Below are 20125 nucleotides of genomic sequence, written 5' to 3' on the forward strand. Positions count from 1 at the left end.
CTATCGTATCAAAGTGGAAGATAACCAACCCACTCTTATGTATGTGGAACTTGTACGGAGTCCTCCAATGTCTAGCAACCTCAATGCCTCCATCATTGTTGGAGTTCTGTCCCATGAAGTAACTGACAAGACAATAACCCCAAGGAATCCTCCACTATATCTATGTCATCATAGTCCAAACTTAGTCTCTTTCCCTACCTTTCCAAGTGTTGGAATTTCATCGCAGCCCCAACTTCCAATTGTCACGGAAAAAACCAACGTTTCCAACGACTTCATAGTCCCAACTTCCAATTGTAGGTAGCCTCCAGGCCTAGTTTCAATATTCTGATTGCAGGTTCCAGGCAAATTAAATTAATTACATAACACATAAGTGTAAAATGAAAGTACTTTGATTGACCTAGGTTGATGGATCATCTATTGCGAGTGCTTCCTAATTTATCTTGATAGCTGATGAAAAACATCCATGAAATTGAACCGATCACCCTTAGTTAATGTAAGCTCGATACCTAGTGCCAACTAAAAAAAAATAAAAATACTTTTTAAACTAAATTTAATGGTTATTAATTTATTTTTCAATCATTGTTTAAATTTTTTATATCAATTTATTATCTTATTTGCATTAGCATTACTCATGTTATATTCATACTACACATATTTTAATGGAAAAGGGTTTGAGATGATCCCATGAAACTAGAATTATTACCTTTGAATACTATCTAAGAAAATATGTTTACTGAAAGTCCATTTTAAAGTTAAAATTGCGAATATCTGCATAAACCTATTGAAGGGGAATGCCCAATTATCTATCATAAATGGTGAAGAATATCAGCATCCATACAAAGAAAAGAAAACCTAATACAAAGGCCCAAGTTGCTTTTGCGAAACCAGAGCACAAAGAACGTATCTAAGCATAATGCATTTACTTAAACAAGCTGAAAAAATAAAAAATAAAAAATAAAAAAAGAAAGAGAGTATGCATGGTCAAAAGAACCGGAGCTCAAAAATGAATCAGCTGGAGCAGTGTTCGATGGGATACGAAGTCATCATTTGGCTCCTAAGGATTAATGTTGCAGTCTCTCAAATAAACTTGGTCGTAGTTCACATATTTAGACCAGTAATTACGGTACTTCCCGATGCCTATTTCAAGCCAAGGTTTCATGTTTCCATTGTAGTGTATCACAGCTGCACCTGCAATATCTTTCTGGCTAACATTTGGATTGTACCCAAGCCCTAGAACATGCCATGAACGATCTAGAGGGTAAGTGCGCCTCCAAAATGTGATTAAACCTGGTGGTAGAGTACCCAACTTCCACAATAGTCTGTCTTCATTCTGTAGATAAAAACAGGGGGAAAAAAGTGAAGTAACTCGGAAGTGTCAATGAAGCATAAATGTGGATCTGAACTTGGTAAACCGTCAAGGTTTGCTTTGAGGATAACAGTGTATGAACAAGAAACAGTAGAGAATGTCGCACAAGTATCTACGTAAGGAAATATATAATGTCATGCATTTGGCACGAGTAAAAGGACACCACATTGTTATATATCAAATGCTGAATAGTGAACACTAACTGTAATTTGCTAAGATAACCAAATTGGCATTTTGATATATGCTTCAGAGAGAAATAGAGTTAGTTGAAGTTGTACCAAAAGTGCTTTATGAAGATAGAACATGTTTCTTACCAGTTTTTGCCAATGATGATAGATCTCCGTGATGTTTTGTTTCCTCCACTCAATCAAATCAAATACATTCATTCCATATGCCCAGCCACAAGCACGTGGGTCAAAATTTTTGGCAATAAGAGGATTAGAAAAGTTGAGATACCTATCAAACCGATGGAAATTTTCACCACAGGTCTCAGCTGCACCATTAACTTTTTCCTTGAGATCAATAGCCCAGAGAGAGGAAAGGTCTTTCTGCACAACGACATCATCGTCTAGGAAAACAACTTTGCTGAGCTTGGGGAAGATCTCTGGTAGATAAAATCGCAGATGATTTAGGATAGATAGATACTTTGGATTTCTAAACTTCAAATTTCCATCAGACTTAGCAAGGTGGGACTTGAAGTAATAATCTATCATAGACTGAGATCCAAGCTGCTTTAGAACCGGACTATAGCTTGAGTTCAACCATGTAAATTCGTCAACATTCTGAACCTGAATTGCAGCTTTCCCTGGTGGATTTGCTAAAAACCACATCTTCATTGCTGCGTAGTTGAGCCTATCAGTAACAATATGGAATACATGGTTTTCAGGATCCTGCATGTAATAAGAAAAGAATCCGTCGATAAGCATGAATGCAATTTTAAACTCAAAATAAATAAAACACAATGGTTAATGCAATTAGAAGATGACCTTAGCATTTAATATTGTAGAATTAACAACTGCTGCAGTCGCTAGTACATTGTCAGAAAAAAGTGCATAATGAAAGAGTTTGGGATCTTCAAGCTTTTCTTGGTGAGGGAACTGCTGTTTGCTTGAGTCAAGTGAATGATACACTGTGGTGAGACGCAAAGGAAGACAGTGGAGACCTCTAGGAAGGGTTTTTGCGGCAACTTGTGTCAGGAACAATTCCTGTTTTTTCTGAGCTCTCAATTGGTCCTCTGCAGATTGATAAAAAGCTCGTAGCTTTTTTATCACAGAAGAGCAGTCATTATGAATTTGTCTGCCTTTTGCCAAAGTTTGTTCCATCATCTTCAGTTTCTCATGGGCACTAGATCAATGACAATCAGGCTATCAAACAAGCAATCACACATGTAAATTTTTGTTAAGTCTCTAAGAAGCATCATCTTCAGTTTGTTTGTTTTTAATAAATATAGAAGACACTGCAACAACATATCTAATGATTGTTAGAAACATCAATGACAAGCCCTGCAGATAGATGTCCTAAAATGCAAACTGGATGCAGAAAAAAAAATTAACAAGGGTTAATTAAAAACAACTCCAAGGATGCAACAAATACAGGTGCATTATCAAGCAATGAGAAAGGTTGAATACAAGTTAATCCCTCATCCCTCAAACTTCCACCCCCAAACTTTTTTGTTTCTCAAAGAAGCCCTTTGTAAAATCATGGGACCAGTTCAGCACGTAACCCAAAAAGAATGAACTATTTGGGAAGGGATTTAGCTGCCAAGGTTGTGTTGTTGCAAAGTAGAATAATTAAGTAGATGCTGTACTGCCTCAAAGCCATAAAAGAATGATGACGCTGATTATAACAATGATCATACAGACGTAGGACATACCAACTTTCATAAAATAGAAAAGAAGGATGACCTTACAAATATTTTTCAAACTTGATATTACATTTCTTTTTCATAAACTGAATATGGAGGAAGGATAAAAATACTATTGACCAACTTGATATGATATGGAAGTGGGCATACAAAGTATCTTGTAAAAGAAAATAAAGGATGATCTTATGAATATGTTTCAAACTTGATATTATATTTTGTTTTCTTAACCTGAATTTGGAAAGGACTAATGTTGCTATTAACAAACGTAGTAACCTTGTCATGTCCTTATCCAAGGGCAAAGTAATGCTCTATTATAATTCTATAATCCAAATAGAACCAGACAAATGATATCAAATGAAAAGTTTGTTTGCACTTAAGAAGTTGCAACTAAAAATAAGAGATTATACCCTTTTGGCAGTTCAGTGTCATTAGTTGCATCTCCAAGTGTGTGCTCAACTTCCCTCACCCGTGCTCGAAGCTCCCTGATGAATTCAGGATAAGTTCTGGAAGGCGAAAGGTTAAGATAGACCTTTGCCCTTATTAGCTGGTCCTTGAATTGCTGAACTTTTGCAAGAGATAAGCCACTTGAAGCAACTTTAGAACTCATTTCTGGATTATGAAGATCCTTTTTAAAAGAAAATCATATATTTAGAGATGATCACTGGATTTTGTCTATTTCAAACTTAGTTGGCAAAGAAAGGAAAAGACTACCAATGTATTTCTGTAGGTAAAACAATGCTGATTTCAACCCCTCTATTTAGTGACCAGACTAATATTGGAATGTGAATGAATTTGGGGTATATCCAATATCCTTCTTGATGTTGCGTTATCATAAGAATAGCATCCGAAATTATATTTGACAAGCACAATCTGCTGTGCAAAACAAGTGAAAGTCCACAATTATTGGTCACACACATCAATGGGACAAGAACAATTTTTTTTCTTCATCACAGATTGTGTATCTTTGCCTTTTATTTACCACTTCACTTTGCTGAACGATAAAAGAATATGGATTTAAAAGAAGTGATTGGTTTCTCCTGAAGATATACAAAATATATGAAAAAAAGATTGTAAGGTATTCATGGAACACAATTTATCCGAAGCAAACTAGACTACATCTAAAGAAAGTTTTAAGTAAATGTTAGATGTTTTTTCACAAAGGAGGCCAGAACATACATGATTCATATTGGTAGAACATAGAGCATATTTTACCCAATAGCAATGGTGACCGTGAAAGGCAAAGTCTCCTAGCCTGTAGAATAAACAGGTCAGCATCTAGGGACCTCAATCATAATTATGGTGCATATGTTTCTTTTGTTGTTAGATAGTTGTCGAAGTTGATCCAACCACCTTAGGTCCAGTCAAACCGGTGGAGCTCAGTATGACAATGTAGATCTTGCCCTTTTATAATATTGACATACCCTTTTCAGTTATCAAGGCACCCCTTGCCTTCTTGGTATGAAGTCACCGACTTAATTTCATCGGTTATCAACTATTCCTTTGGATATCGGCACACCTCTTCAAGTAAGCTTATCCCTTCAGATAATAGTTTTAAGGACTAGGTGAATGCTAGACATTCTTTCTTTAAAACAATATTTTCTTGCCTACGTGCTTATTGATGATCGACAATTGTCTCTTAAGATACAATGACCTACGAATCGAAATAGAACACTTCAAATTTTGAGTCCTAATTCGAAGCATTGGAACTCTTTAGAGAGGAGATGGAGAGAATTCAAGAGGAAAAATTCACAACTTGATAATTGAGTGAGTTAGAAGTGAGGTATTGAGCCCCTTTTATAAGGGTGAGGAGGGAGTATGAAGGGTTAAAAAACAAGAATGAAGAGCAAACAAAGCACTTTTGTGACCATTCAAATATTAATGAACTTATTACACCCACCGTATACTTTGCTTCCACATTTAGAGGGAGAGCATGAACTCAAAGGAATTAATATTCCTTAATTAATTTTGACTTAATGGTAAAATTCTTGGTTTGCTTAGAATTGGGCTTCCTAAATGGAAGCCCACTAAGTTGGTAAGTTTAAGCCTTATTGGGCCAATAAATCAATAAATGGGTTGTCGATTCCCTTGATTTTAATTATCTTGCCCAATTTCAATTTAGTACATTTGTTATTAATTTTAGTTCCACTTGAACTAAATCTTAGAATAAATTTCAATATTTTAGACAATAGTCCCATAAGAATTATCACTTATGTGTATTTAAGTTAGCATTCATGTATTCATATCCATGGACCCTACACCTATATGAACTAATGCTTTCGTCACCATATCAGGTCAACCCTTCATTACTTGAATATTTGTGGACATTAATTTCCATTCACTTAGGAAATCAATTTATCGGTCTACTCATGAAATAGCCACCTTCCATACTCATCTTATTAGTTACGAAAACTAATTTTTTAATAATCTCTCATATAAATGGAAATTATGGATAAGTTTCAAGTCTTAATAAAAGAATTCTAACAAGAAGATTATTGAATGGGGAGAGGTAGCTTGTGACTTTGAACCTTCCATAGTGGAATATGATTGGATTTACTTGGCTTCCCAATGAATTATGTATTGAATTGTTCAGTCATTGATGTAAATCAAATAAATCATACCCACACAATAACTCCTAAGCTTCTACCAGTTCTCTACTGTGTTTGTTTTAACCATGGACAATGCTTGGGCATTTATAAGTGTTTATACTTTTGAAGCAGCCCTCACTCTGCACTTACATAAGTGATCTCCTATCAAGAATATCCTACAATACTACATTATACCCTTTGTGGTACAGTATAAGAATCATTAAGAATCTTTGCTCACCTTATAATACAAATAAGGAAAAGAATAATGCAAACAAGGAAACAAATATGGCAGGAAAGAAAATAATTTTGAAGTAAATAAATTGAAGCAAAATGCCAGATTGATTTATCCTCAATAAAAGGAAAGAAATTGAAAATCTTCAAGAATAAAAAAATATTTCAAGATTGGAGCATTCACAATAAATGGAATTAAATCGGAAAACATTTAAGATTGGCGCATCTACAATAAATCAGAGATTTTATTTTTGTTATTTGGTAATTAATATTTTCTATTTGGGTAACACATAGGGAATAATTATAATCCCTATTAGATTAGCCTTTTTTATTTAGAATATTTATTTTTATATTTACTATTGAGTCAAGTCTATAAAAGGAGTCCAGAGTCATGTATTTTAATCATCTTTGAATTAATATAATTTTCAATTTAATTTATCTGTGTGAGGTTATTTCCTTATTTTCCTATCAATTTCGTTCCTAGTTTCTAGGTAGTTCAATAGTTTGAATTTGGTGCTGCGTTAATTGGTATCAGAGCTGAAGCCTAGTGGTTCAGTTTCAGTACTAGTTATCTCTGCTATCCATTATCCTTTAATTTTAATTTCGTCCACATCCATAACTCATTCACAATTCAAAAAATTAGCCCCCATCCACAATTCATTCACAATTTAAAACCCAACTTGTTTCTTTACATCTTTGAGTACTCTTTATTGTGATTCCATTTTCTTATTATCATCACATACATAGTTTTCTTTACTGCATCCTCTGCATATCTATTTTCATATCTACCTTCTATAGTTTTTTCACCATTATCATTATTTCTTTATTTTCATTTGTTCTCAAGTTCTAGTCTGAATCTCATGCCCTATCATTATCTTCATGCATCGTCATTTTGTCATCATTGGCTTTGCCTTTGAAAAAGAAAAAAATATCAATCTACTATAGCAATACAGTAAGAGAAAAATCGAGCAAAAAAATCAAAAACAAAAAGAGAGGGAAAAGTGGGGGGGTGGGAAGGAAAAAAGGTGAGAAATAAAGTGACAAAAAGAGTGGAGATTAAAAGGAAAACGTTTGAGAAAAAAAAAAGAGGAAAAATATTGCTGTAAAAAAGTAGCATAGTAAATTTGTGTTTTCCTCTTGTATTGCCACGAGCACTATTGGTAGCATCATAAAGGTCTTGTCAACTCCATCTTGTTGCTTTTGGTTGAATGCTCCCTCCAAGGAATCACCATCATTAGCTCATCACAACGACAACGACCATCGTATATCGGCTTTCCCAATTGCAAACAAGACACTGATACAGCCAAGAGCCAACAAAATTTCTAAAAAGAATTAATTGTGCTTTCCTTTTTTAGTTTGTAAGAAATGGTTGTCTCTTTTAGATTCAATGAAGTGCAGATTGAGTATCTTCATCTATTGGTCCAAATCAAAACTCGAACAACTTCAACATCAACGAATCTCACATCATCTAGGTATAAATGTAGTTCCTCTTCCTAAAAATTGATTTTTGTAAAATAGTATGGAATATCTTAGAATATTACAAGCCATAGGTCCCTATTTATACATGAGTATAGGGACTTATTCTAGATAAAAAAATTATTCTATAAAGAAATAATAATATTTATCCTAAATATTCTAACACTCCCCCTCAAGCTGGAGAATATAAATCATATGTTCCCAGCTTGTTACATATGTAGTCAATCCGAGGACCTCTCAGTGACTTGGTGAATATATCTGCTAGTTGATCCTGTGAGTTAACAAAACTTGTAGATATTTCACCAGATATGACTTTTTCTCTGACAAAGTGACAGTCAACTTCAATATGTTTTGTTCTCTCATGAAAAACTGGATTCGAGGCGATATGCATGGCCGCTTGATTATCACATATAAGTGACATTTGTGTAACCTCTCCAAATCTTAGCTCTTGAAGCAATTGTTTGAGCCATATAAGCTCTTGACTGGCTATGGCCATAGCTCGATATTCTGCCTCTGCACTGGATCTTGCCACAACATTCTGCTTTTTGCTTTTCCAAGAAATAAGATTATCTCCAACAAATATACAGAAACCAGAAGTAGATTTCCTATCAATGGGAGATCCTGCCCAATCTGCATCAGAATAACCTACGACTCGAGTATGTCCTTTGTCTCCGTACAACAGACCCTTTCCTGGAGCGCCTTTGATATATCGAATAATACGTGTCACAGCATCCCAATGTTCCTTGCATGGAGAGTTGAGAAACTGACTTACTACACTTACTGCAAACGAGATATCTGGACGAGTAACAGTAAGGTAGCTTAGTTTCCCTACTAATCGCCTGTATCGTTCAGGATCTGAAAGAGGCTCCCCCTGATTTGGCATGAGCTTGACATTAGGATCCATAGGGGTGTCGACTGTCTTTGAGTTTAACATACCTGTTTCTTCTAGAATATCCATTGCATATTTCCTTTGAGATATGATAATCCCATCTTTGGACTGTGCCACTTCTATTCCCAAAAAATATTTGAGTTTGCCGAGATCTTTTGTCTGGAAATGTTTGAAAAGATGCTGTTTCACCTGTGAAATTCCGAGATTATCACTACCTGTGATAACAATATCATCAACATAAACTATTAAGTAGATGCAACCAGTCGATGAGTGACGATAAAAGACAGAATGGTCAGCCTCACTCCGAGTCATGCCAAATTGTTGAATGACAGTGCTAAATCTACCAAACCATGCTCTAGGAGACTGCTTGAGGCCATATAAAGATTTTCGTAGGCGACATACAAGACCAGAAGACTCCCCCTGAGCAACAAAACACGGAGGTTGCTCCATGTAGACTTCCTCGAGCAGGTCACCATGTAAGAAAGCATTTTTGATGTCCAACTGATAAAGAGACCAATGACGAATCGCAGCAATGGACAGGAATAGACGTACAGAAGACATCTTGGCAACAGGAGAAAAAGTATCCCCATAATCCAATCCGAAGATCTGAGTATAGCCTTTTGCAACAAGGCGAGCTTTAAGCCGATCAACCTTTCCATCTGGACCAACCTTCACCGTATACACCCATCGACAACCGACAACTGACTTCCCTGATGGTAGAGGAACGAGATCCCAAGTCCCACTGCTCTGCAAGGCACACATTTCATCGAGCATTGCCTGTTTCCATCCTGGATGGGCAAAGGCATCACCTGCATTCTTCGGAAGAGAAATAGACGACAAAGAGGAAAGACAAGAAAAATAGGAAGGAGAAATACGATGATAACTCAAAGAAACATAATGAGGAGAGGGATTACGAGTGGAACGCATACCTTTCCGAAGAGCAATGGGAATATCAGACTCAGGAGATGGGACCGGAGGACGAGGCGAAAGACTGGGCTCCAAAGATGTGTCCATGGCAGTGTCAGTGGTGGGCGGCGGTAAAGCAAGACGAGGACGACGCTGATAAACCTGTAATGGAGGAGATGTCTCCGGAGGTGAAAAAGACTCCTCCGGAGGATAAAAGATAGCCACTGGTGCAGGCGTAGAAGGAGACAATTCGGACGGAGATCCATTTGGCCCAAAAAATGGAACCGAATCAAAGAACGTAACATCAGCAGAGATGAAGTACCGACGGAGAGTAGGGGAATAACACTTGTACCCTTTCTGAGACCGGGGGTACCCAAGGAAGACACATTTATGAGACCGGGGAGAGAGTTTGTCAATGCCAGGATCGAGAGCATGAGCAAAACATGTAGAACCAAAGACTTTAGGTGGTAAAGAATGAAGAGACTGATGAGGATAAAGAACATGATGAGGGATTTGACCTTGTAGAGTGGAGGAAGGCATACGATTGATGAGATAGCACGCAGTAAGCACAGCGTCACCCCAAAACTGAAGAGGAACATGAGAATGGAGAAGAAGAGTCCGGGTGGTCTCAAGGAGATGACGATTCTTGCGTTCGGCCACTCCATTCTGTTGAGGGGTATGAGGACAAGACGTCCGATGCAACACACCATGAGATGCTAAGAATGTCTGAAATGAAGTAGAGAGATACTCACGTGCATTATCACTCTGCAAGGTTCGAAGAGAAATACCAAATTGAGTTTTAATTTCAAAGAAAAATGATTGAAAAAGAGAAAACAACTCTGAGCGATCCTTCATTAGATATAACCAAGTACAACGAGAAAAATCGTCAATAAAGGTAACAAAATACCGTGACCCCAATGTAGAGGAAACACGACTTGGACCCCAAACATCAGAATGGACCAAAGCAAAAGGGGACGTAGCCCGACTCACAATGCGAGGAGAAAACGAACTACGAACATGTTTTCCTAATTGACATGACTCACAAGACAAAGATTCTAAGTGAGAAAGACCAGGATGCAATTGTTTTAACTTATCAAGACTAGGATGTCCCAATTGAGCATGAATAAGAAGAGGAGATGCCGTCGCCGAACCAATAAGAGAGGACTGTTGAAGTCGATATAGGCCATGAGACTCACATCCGAAGCCAATCATCCTCCCCGTACTCCGGTCCTGTAAGGAAACAGAAGATTTAGTAAATGAGATGACACAATCAAGAGACCGAGTAAGCTGGCTAATTGACAATAAATTAAAAGGAGCACCAGGAACATAAAGAACATTATGAATAGAAAGTGACCGAGAAGGATGAACAATACCAATACCCTGGGACTGAGTTTGAGAACCATTTGCCATGGTGACAAAAGGTAAATAGCCAGAAGTGGAGAGAGAAGAAAAAAGGGATTTATTACCAGTGATATGATCGGTGGCTCCGGAATCAAGAATCCAAGGACTCGAAGAGTGAGATATACCAGCAAAGGAATTACCAGTGAGTGCAACGGTAGCAGGGGAATCAGAAGTCTTTCGATCCTCATACCATTTCAGAAAGTCGTCATAGGAGGGTGGTGGGGTCGGATCTGGTGGCAACTGTGAAGTGGAAGCTGAAGGAGCAACAGAACTCTGGACGATCTGTGCAGTACGAGGTGGTCGGCCATGTAGACTCCAACATTTATCAATTGTGTGTCCTGGTCGGTGGCAATGATCACACCAAGGACGTCCCTTGCCACCCTTACGAGGTGGAGGTCTGTTGTTGTTTCGAGAGACCAAGGCTGATGAGTCGACATGACTGGAAGGAGGTAACGTCGAGACTTTGGCAGGAACACGAAGGAGAGTCGCCCAGGTACTATCCATAGTAGCCTCTGTGGGGTTACCCAAAATCTGATCACGAACATGAGAATAGTCTGTGGGCAAACCATATAAAGCCAGAGACATAAAAAATTTCTTCCGATTTTCAAGCTCTGCAACAGGAGTGGCCGCAGGTGGAAGCAGTTCATTGAATTCACAAAGAAGTCTAGACACTGAACCCAGATAAGTTGACATAGAATCTTTAATCTGATGAGCACTGAGAATAGTCATGAGATCTTCACAAACTTGATAGAGTCGCCGAGAGGTATTTGTAAAAAGTTGTTGAGCCTGTGTCCAAACAGCTTTGCAAGTTTTGTGAGTGCGGAAGACATCCCTAAGAGATGGATGAATGGTGGCTCGGATAATACAGCACAACTGAGCATCAATCTTTTTCCACAGAGGACGTTCGGTAGCTTGAATATCTTCTTCGATTTGGGTGAGATGTGACTCATAACCTTGTCCAACAAGCCAAAGTTCAATGTGAGAGCTCCAAGAGGAATAATTCTTACCATCCAACAACTCGGAAGAGAGTGGTGCCGTGATGTGGTTGGTAAAAATTGAGATATCTGACTTTGAAGCGCTGGATGTCGTGGAGCTGGAAGAGGTAGCCATCGGGAAGAAACCGATCCTTGTGTTGTTTTTTTTTTTTTTTTTTTTTTTTTACTGTTTGCTGTTTTGCTGTTTTGGTCCGGACAGGAAGCTGGGACAGGAAGCTGGAAACCGATCAAAACAGAGAACAGCGAAATCAAAACAAACAGGGAGACCTACGGAGGTCTGTCTCAATCACGAAGCCTCCGGAGTCGGATAGGCGCCGTCTGTGGGAGCAAAACAGGGAAATCAAAACAACGCAGCGTCGCGGAGGAGAAATCGCCCCTCGCGATCGGCGTCGAAAGCGACAGCGAGCAAGGCGGCGGCTTCGATCGGCGCTGGCGCGAACAGGAGTCACCGGTAATGGCTCCTGTTGAGAAGAAGCTGGCGAAGGAGTCTTCTCCTTCACGCGGAGGGTGCTCTGGATTAGGAGCGACGGCTTCGATCGGCGCTGGCGCGAACAGGAGTCACCGGTAATGGCTCCTGTTGAGAAGAAACTGGCGAAGGAGTCTTCTCCTTCACGCGGAGGGTGCTCTGGATTAGGAGCGACAGATGGATTGCTGTCGGGCGAGCAGCGGAGAACGATCGCGTCAGATCGCGAAGGAGAACGCCGCAACGCTGGGAGGACGCCGCGATACCGGAGAAGAGAGGAGAACGCTGGGAGGACGCCGCAACAAGCTGGGAAGTTTCCGGCGCTCACGCGTTCTTCCGTTCGGCACGATCGCAATTCGCCGCGATCAGAGAGGCGCTTCGGGAAGAAGAAGCGCAGGAGTCGCGGAGTCGCGGAAGAGATACGGGATGGCGGCGGCGAAGAGAGAGAATTAGGGATAGGTGGATAAACCTAATTTCTTCGCTCTGATACCATGTAAAATAGTATGGAATATCTTAGAATATTACAAGCCATAGGTCCCTATTTATACATGAGTATAGGGACTTATTCTAGATAAAAAATTATTCTATAAAGAAATAATAATATTTATCCTAAATATTCTAACAGGCTCCTCCGGCGGCCGGGCGACGCCTCCGGAGGCGTCGCCGAGCCCGGGCGACGCCTCCGGCGGCGTTCCCAGCCGGATTTCGTGTGCCGGCGCTGTGCTGGTGCCGGTGGCTCGTCGGAACGAAAAATTTCGTGCGTATCGTCCGATACGGCACGAGATTTCAAACCCTGCTTACATTTAGTTAGTCTTTTCTCATAAATTCATGCATATTAGCATCTTATTCATAAAATCAAAATATCATCATATTTTTCCAATTTAGTTTAGACATCATTCTTAAAAGAATATTTCCTATTTAGTTTAGTTATCATTTAAATAAAATATTTCTTATTTTGTTTAATTACCATCCATCAAATAAAATATTCCTATTTGGTTTAATCATCATCCAGCATAAATAATATCATCATCAATTTAATTACTCTACTTGTGTGTTAGCATATCATATTCTCCTATATCTCATTTAATTGATCATATTATTTTATTTTATAATCATCATTATTTGTCAATAGTTGAATTAACTTATAAGAGAAAACATAATACCTACCACTAAATACATGCGAGATTTAGATTTTAGGTATGTGAGAGAGATATCAACTAGATTATACTCGTGTGAATGGTGAACTTAATGAATATAATGGTTATCCTTCATACACTACTAAATTTAGGGATGACATGTATACAAAGACCACAATCATATCATCCCATGTCTAAAAAAGAATCACTATTTTTATGAACCACCTATTAGAATCTACATTTGATGGAACTATGGACCCCAATGTATTTCTTAATTGGTTAGATGACATTGAAAATTATTTTGACCAACATAATTTTACCTCCATTAAACAAGTATGATTTGCCAAATTCACACTTAGTAAATCTGCTAAAATTTATTAGCGATGTGTCCAAAATAGTAGAGAACAAGACAAACAAAAACCATCACACTTTGGCATGAAAAGAGAAGACAATGAAAAGATAGATATAATCCCACTAAACTTAAGAGACAATTGTCTAACAACTATGTAAAAACAAAACAACCTTCCTCAAATGAATTGAACTTAAAGACATCAACAGAAGATCTCAGTTCTCTTAAAATCCATGATCTTGCTGCTAAAATAAAAGAAATGTATTTAAATATAAAACCCTTCATAACCCAACCTTAGAGAAAACCCCTAAGAATATTTTAGAAGAGTCTTCCTATGATGTTATGAATAAATCTTTTAATGGTGCAATATTAGAAGAACTCCTTATTGACTTGACATCTTTGGAGTCCAATCGATTAGCTACTAATGATGACTTTGAGTCATATGATATAATGCATTCATGTTATCCAGAGAAGCCAAAAGAAAGTAAACACAATACAAGATGACAGTTTGAAAATTTGCAAATCACTTAGTACAATTCGTTCTATATTTACTTATATCTTTGATGCTTGCCAACAAATTGAATTAAATGTCTTCTTTTCTTCTATCTACCAAACTAAGCACCCCACTTTACATATTAGGAATATATCTGTCAAAACAATGATGGAAATTGTACTGAGTAATGATTTTTATAAAATATTTAATGGTGCCATAAATTTTCATATTGCATTTACTAAATCAAATTTCCTCAATCACATCTACATTAGATGCATTCATATCAGATATATCTTCTTTATTTGGTCATATTGTGAGAAAGATTAATTACAATGCTTGTTTATTTAATTTTCCAACTTATTTAAACATAAATTCAATTTTTAAATTAGAGGATATACTAATTTGCTTGGAGAAGTTCAAGCATTCGACTATTGGATTGAGGTGAGTAGTTGTTTGAAGAATGATACCCATCTTAGAGTAAAATTTCTCAAGTGCCCCGTATTCTCCTCAATCAATGTGGATGACTTTGATGGTTTTGCCAAGTTGATTTTCAACCTCATTGTTGTAGTGTTTGAACACTTTACGAGCCTTATTGTTTCCTCTTGGCAAGTACATATAATAGTACTTCATCCAATCATTGATAGAGGTAATGAAGTACTTCTTTCCACCTCTAGTTTACGTGCACTTTAAATCACATATATACCAGTGTATCAATTCTATAGGTGTGGTGCTCCTTTCTATTGATAGAAAGGATAATTTGGTCATTTAAACCTCTACACAAGTCTCACACTTGTGACTCAAGTTGAACTCAACATTTGGCAAAAGATCCAATTTTACGTAGAATGTTGAAGTTGACATGTCCCAAACTATCATGCCATAACTCAGATGACTCTATCAAATGGGTAATTGGAGGAGTCTTATTGCTCAAGTTATATTTTACAAGAGTTGTATTCAATTAGAATAACTTTCTAAGTATCCCTTCTCTTTGAAGTCATTATTCTTCATAAGTATGACCTTGTCAGCCTCGAATACTAGCTTGATGTCTCTCCTAACTAGCAAAGATTCCAATAGTAAACTTTTTTGAATATCAAGAACATGCAAGACATCAGTGAGCATTAGCTTTATTCCCGAGGACATATGGAGTTTGATCTTTCCTAGTCCTACGACCTTAGATTTAGATGAGTTACCCAATCAAAGTTCTTGTCTAAAGATTGTTGGAGTAGGAAGAGAATATCTCCTTATCGGCACATACGTGTTGTGTTGCTCTTGTGTCAATCCACTAGTCTCCAAGGTAACAATCATATTGGTTTTGAATACCAGCACAATAAAAAGTGTCAAACACATTTGTTGTGAGTGAGTATGTCACAGTAAACTACACCTGACCTTTGGCCTTCTACTTTTTAAGACCTCGTTTTTGCCTCTTCGAGGGACAATCCTTGGTTCTATGGTTAGATTTTCCACAATAGTAGTTCCCTTGGCCTTTCAGTTTAGGTTATTATTAATGCACCTCTTCTTGTTAGTTCCTAGTTTAGCCATCCATTGTAAGCCTTTCATTAACCTTCTTTTCAATACGAGTGAGCTCCATGATCATCATAACTGACAATATTGTCTTACGATTGCTATTGGATAGTTGTCAAAGTTGATTCAACCACCTTGCTGATAAGTTGATGTCTCGAACTAGTGGAGTTCAATATGACAATATAGATCTTTTCCTCTTTATAATCTCAATACACCCTTTTGGTCATCAAAACACCCTTTGAGTAATAAGCATACCCTTCTTTATATCATCATCACTAACTGAATCTTGTTGATCGTCGAGTTATCTCTTCAGATATTGACATACCTTTTTAAGTGAGCTTATCCCTTCGGATAATAGTTTTAAAGATGAGGCAAAGACTAGTCCTTCTTTCTTTAAGACGATATTGTCATGCCCAGGTGCTTACGGTTGATTGGTAATAGCCTCACAAGATACAACAACCTACAACTCGATATAGGAACACTCTAAATTTTCAGTCCTAACAAATTTTTAAAGTCTTAGAACTCTTTACAGAGGAGAGGAAGAGAGAAGAACTCAATAGGAAAATTCACAACTTGAGAATTAAGTTAGAAGTTATGTATTGAGCCCTTTTTATTGTTGGGAGGAGGGAGTATGCAAGGTTAAAATAATTAATAAAGCAGTAAAAATCAACCTTGTGACCGTTCAAATATTAATGCATTGATTATACCCACCATACACTTTCCTTCAGTAATTATGCTAGAGTGCATGAATTAAAAGAAATTAATATTCCTTAATTAATTTTGACTTAATGGTCAAAATTTTTGGTTGGTAGAATTGGGCATCCTAAATGGAAGCCTTTAGGAAGTCCACTAAACTACCAAGTTTAAGCCTTATTGGGCCACCAAATCAATAAATGAAAAAAATGGGGTGTTAATCCCCTTGATTTTAACTATCTTGACCCATTTCAATTAGGGCATCCATTATTAATTTTAGTTCCACGTAAACTAAATCTCAAGAATAAATCCCAATATTTTAGACAATGATCCCACAAGAGATATCACTTACACATATTCAAGTTAGCGTTGGTGTACTTATATCCATAGACCTACTTTTGTATGATGCTTTCGTTCGACCATATTGGATTAACCCTTTATTACTTGAATATTTTTGGACATGAATTTATCATTCATTCGGGAAATTAGCCTTCGATGGTCTACGTGCAAAATAATCATCATTGTCCATATTCATGTTATTGGTTATGGAAACCAATTTTCCAACATCTATTCTTTGAGAAACTATGTAGGAATTTTTGAACCTATGATATAACAAGTATGAGTAAACAATTTTTGGTAGAACCAGAGGTAAACCTAATCTGAGCAGATAAATTCATATGTGAAGCTACCTGATTGACAGACTGTGTCTTAGATATAATTTTATGGAATCCTGTCGGCATTTTCTCTCCTTTGGTTTCTCCTTCCTGCAAGCCGGCATACTTTCCCTCTTCATTAGTCACTTGCTTAATTAGACTTTCTGCTTCTGATCTAGTTCCCTTGATATCTTCGGATAGGACTCTATTTGGACGGTCACCAGCATTGCTCAAATATATTTCTATCATCAGACATAAAAGGCCAATATCAAACTCACAGTAACACAAATTCTGAAACAAATTTCAGAAGTGCAAGCACTAGTTACGATATGGGACTGCAATAAAAAGGCAGCAAGAATAAGTGAAATTACCTCTTGCCTCCGATACCGAGACACCATTACTAGAGTGAGCATGGATCTGATATGAATCACTCATATTTTTAGGGGAAATTGTCCAAGTTGGTCCTTTGACAGCATCAAGAGACTCCTGCGGCGATGTTGAATCACAAAAATGACAATCTTTTATTACGAGGTTATAGATCAAAAGGCACAAAATAAACTCGAGAAATATTAGAGAAAATTTGAAAAGGGCCATACGAATGACGTTCATTCAGTATATAAGTCACATTACCTGAACTCCAGAACGTGGAAAACACAATAAAAAAAAAATCTGATGTAACTTGTAACTAGGAGTAACAAACCTGGAAAGGGATCTCGTCATCGAGATGATCAATTGCTGCTGAAAAGCAAAGAGGAACCAATGTTAAGTGATAGAGAGAGGAATAGATGAACACAGATAAATTGATTCTTCTTCGGACTGCTTGCTTCAGGGAGGCATTACCGACAAAAGTAGGCGTGGTGGCGAGCCGATCAGTGTAGACAGCGAGCGGCGCGACAACAGTGATGCAGAGAAAGAACAGAATGAGCGTCCTCCTCCTCCTCCTCGCCATGTTCCCTACCGCCGCCTTCGAAAACAAGCATTCATGGATCGAAATGGCCGTTGTGGGCTTCCAGAAACGGACGAAAATAAAAAGCGATTGGACGACGATGGAGGAAGGGAAGGGTCCTGTGTCTAGCCCCAGCGGAACTCTCGCGATGACGTGGATAACACGTGCATGTCTCTGTGAGATTTGAATTTAAATTATTTCATAATCTCAAGAAAATTTATTTCGAGTTATAACTGTCAAATGGACGGGCTCATAGTAGGGCCGGCTCATCAATCTTAATGGACAAATTAAAAAGTCCTCAATTCAATCCTCTAAAATGAGTTTGGATTAGACAGATTAATTCATAGATTTACAAGTCTATAAAAAAATATAAAATATAAAAAAATAAAATTTTTAAATTTGATTACAAATTAGATTGGTCAGTCTACGATCTATTAAATTTTTATTTTTATTTTAAATTAAAAAAATCTTTTCAATCCGCAAACCAATTCAAGTTTGACATGAGTTGGTCTTAAAGGATCTATAATTTTTAAATGAAATGATAAAATTTCAATCTAATTTATTTAAATTATTTGACAAGGTGAAATAATTTGACGGACCCAATTCATATTGACGGTTCTAGTTCAAGTATATGTCATTCACTTTTTAATTATTAAAATTTGACTTTGACATTTAAACAAAATAATTTAGTTCGTTTATGATTTTTTTTTTTAGAAAATTGAAAGTGGCCGTTGATCAAAATTGGTACATAAATTATATAATTTTCAAAATATTTAAACTTTATAAATTTTGAGAACAAAGAGATATATATTGGTATAGTCGATCCCTTTTGACTAAGTTCACATAAAGTTACAATGTTTGATCAATATATTTAAAAAAATTATTAATACAATAGACTTTTAGAAAAGATTGCTAAGGATTTAATTAAAAAAAATCCAAGTGAATCAAAAAGATCAAACACTTGATAGTTGGTTAAAAATCCTAGCATGTTATAGGAAATTAAATGTTAGGCGGTTAGGTGTAAAGTCTAAACAAATCAAAAGTGATTAGATGTTTGATAGTTGGTTGAAAATCCTAATAGGTCGTAAGATACTGGATGTTAGACAATTAAGTGTGAAACTCTTAAAGAAATGAACTATACGCAAGAAATTTTTTTTAAAGGAGTGAATTTTAGATAGACGTGAAAGTCCAAGAGAAGTAAACTTTAAACAAGGGAAAAGTCTTAAAAGAATGAGCTGTAGACAAGTGTCAAAATTTTATAAGAGTGAACTCCTAGACAAAAAGAAAGTCCTAGAGTAGTAAATTTTAAATAAGAAGTCTTAATAGGTTAAACAGATCACATACCAGGCAAGCTCAATATGTTAAGCAGACCAAATACTAAGCATATATACATATTCTATGATACTTCAGACTAATCTTTGTGTGTTGCAAGAAACCTTTAGGTTTTGGATGACTAGAAGTGAATCTAGGAGACTGCATCTCCAAGCTATCGGAAGTAGGCATGGGCAATCAAAGATTGTGATATGCATTGGATCAAGATAGGTGTTGATTGTTGGATCGAGAAAAACGCGAGAGGGAGGAGGTGAATCTCATATTTAAAAAACTTTTCTTTTTAAAGAGTTTTCGAAATCAAAGATTGCAGCAAAAAATAAAGATAGCACACAAGTTTTTTACTTGGTTCACAATCCTCATCGGATTACTACTCCAAGGCTCGTAATCCGATACTAGACTACCTTGATGGACAAATCACTAAAATTCTCCTTCCGAAAAAACTTTTCGGCAAGAAGGAGATGATTACAAAATGTAAGAGATTGTAACAACTATACAAATCTCCTAAAAAATGCAATAAATGAAATAATATCAACAACAACAAGATAGGAGCTTGATGTAGATTGTCAAAGACTTCCATGGCTTGCTTGGATAGCGAATTTAACATAGAGAATGAAGAGTTGAAAGCTTGAGATTCATATATAGCATTGAAATTCGAGCCCTTTTTTATAGGCCCACTCCGATCGCTTGGACAATCTTCTAAGCGACTTTAGTTGTGCATGTCGATTTGGAAATTCAACCTGCTGATTTTTGAAATTTAGTCTCTCCGATCGCTTGGATTACCCTACGGGCGATTCCACTCTGGTCGCTTGGACATCCTTCTAGGTGACTT

General features: G+C 37.0%; 1 protein-coding gene across 1 annotated transcript; it reads right to left on the minus strand.

Moving 5' to 3' along the window:
* Nucleotides 1-1054: 1054 nt before the first annotated feature.
* On the minus strand, nt 1055-17967 carry LOC141830762 (putative galacturonosyltransferase 4). Its single transcript, XM_074718185.1, has 8 exons — nt 17859-17967; nt 17719-17753; nt 17390-17504; nt 17055-17260; nt 3638-3855; nt 2353-2710; nt 1681-2256; nt 1055-1330 (listed from the first exon to the last, which is right to left on the minus strand). Exons 1-8 carry the CDS (start codon nt 17965-17967, stop codon nt 1055-1057), a joined length of 1893 nt encoding a protein of 630 aa, XP_074574286.1.
* Between the last annotated feature and the right edge of the window lie 2158 nt (nt 17968-20125).

The sequence above is a fragment of the Curcuma longa genome, chromosome 6 (assembly GCF_044706935.1).
Source record: "Curcuma longa cultivar G26 ecotype Majalengka, Jawa Barat chromosome 6, ITB_CL_G26_1.1, whole genome shotgun sequence".
Classification (NCBI taxonomy): Eukaryota; Viridiplantae; Streptophyta; class Magnoliopsida; order Zingiberales; family Zingiberaceae; genus Curcuma; species Curcuma longa.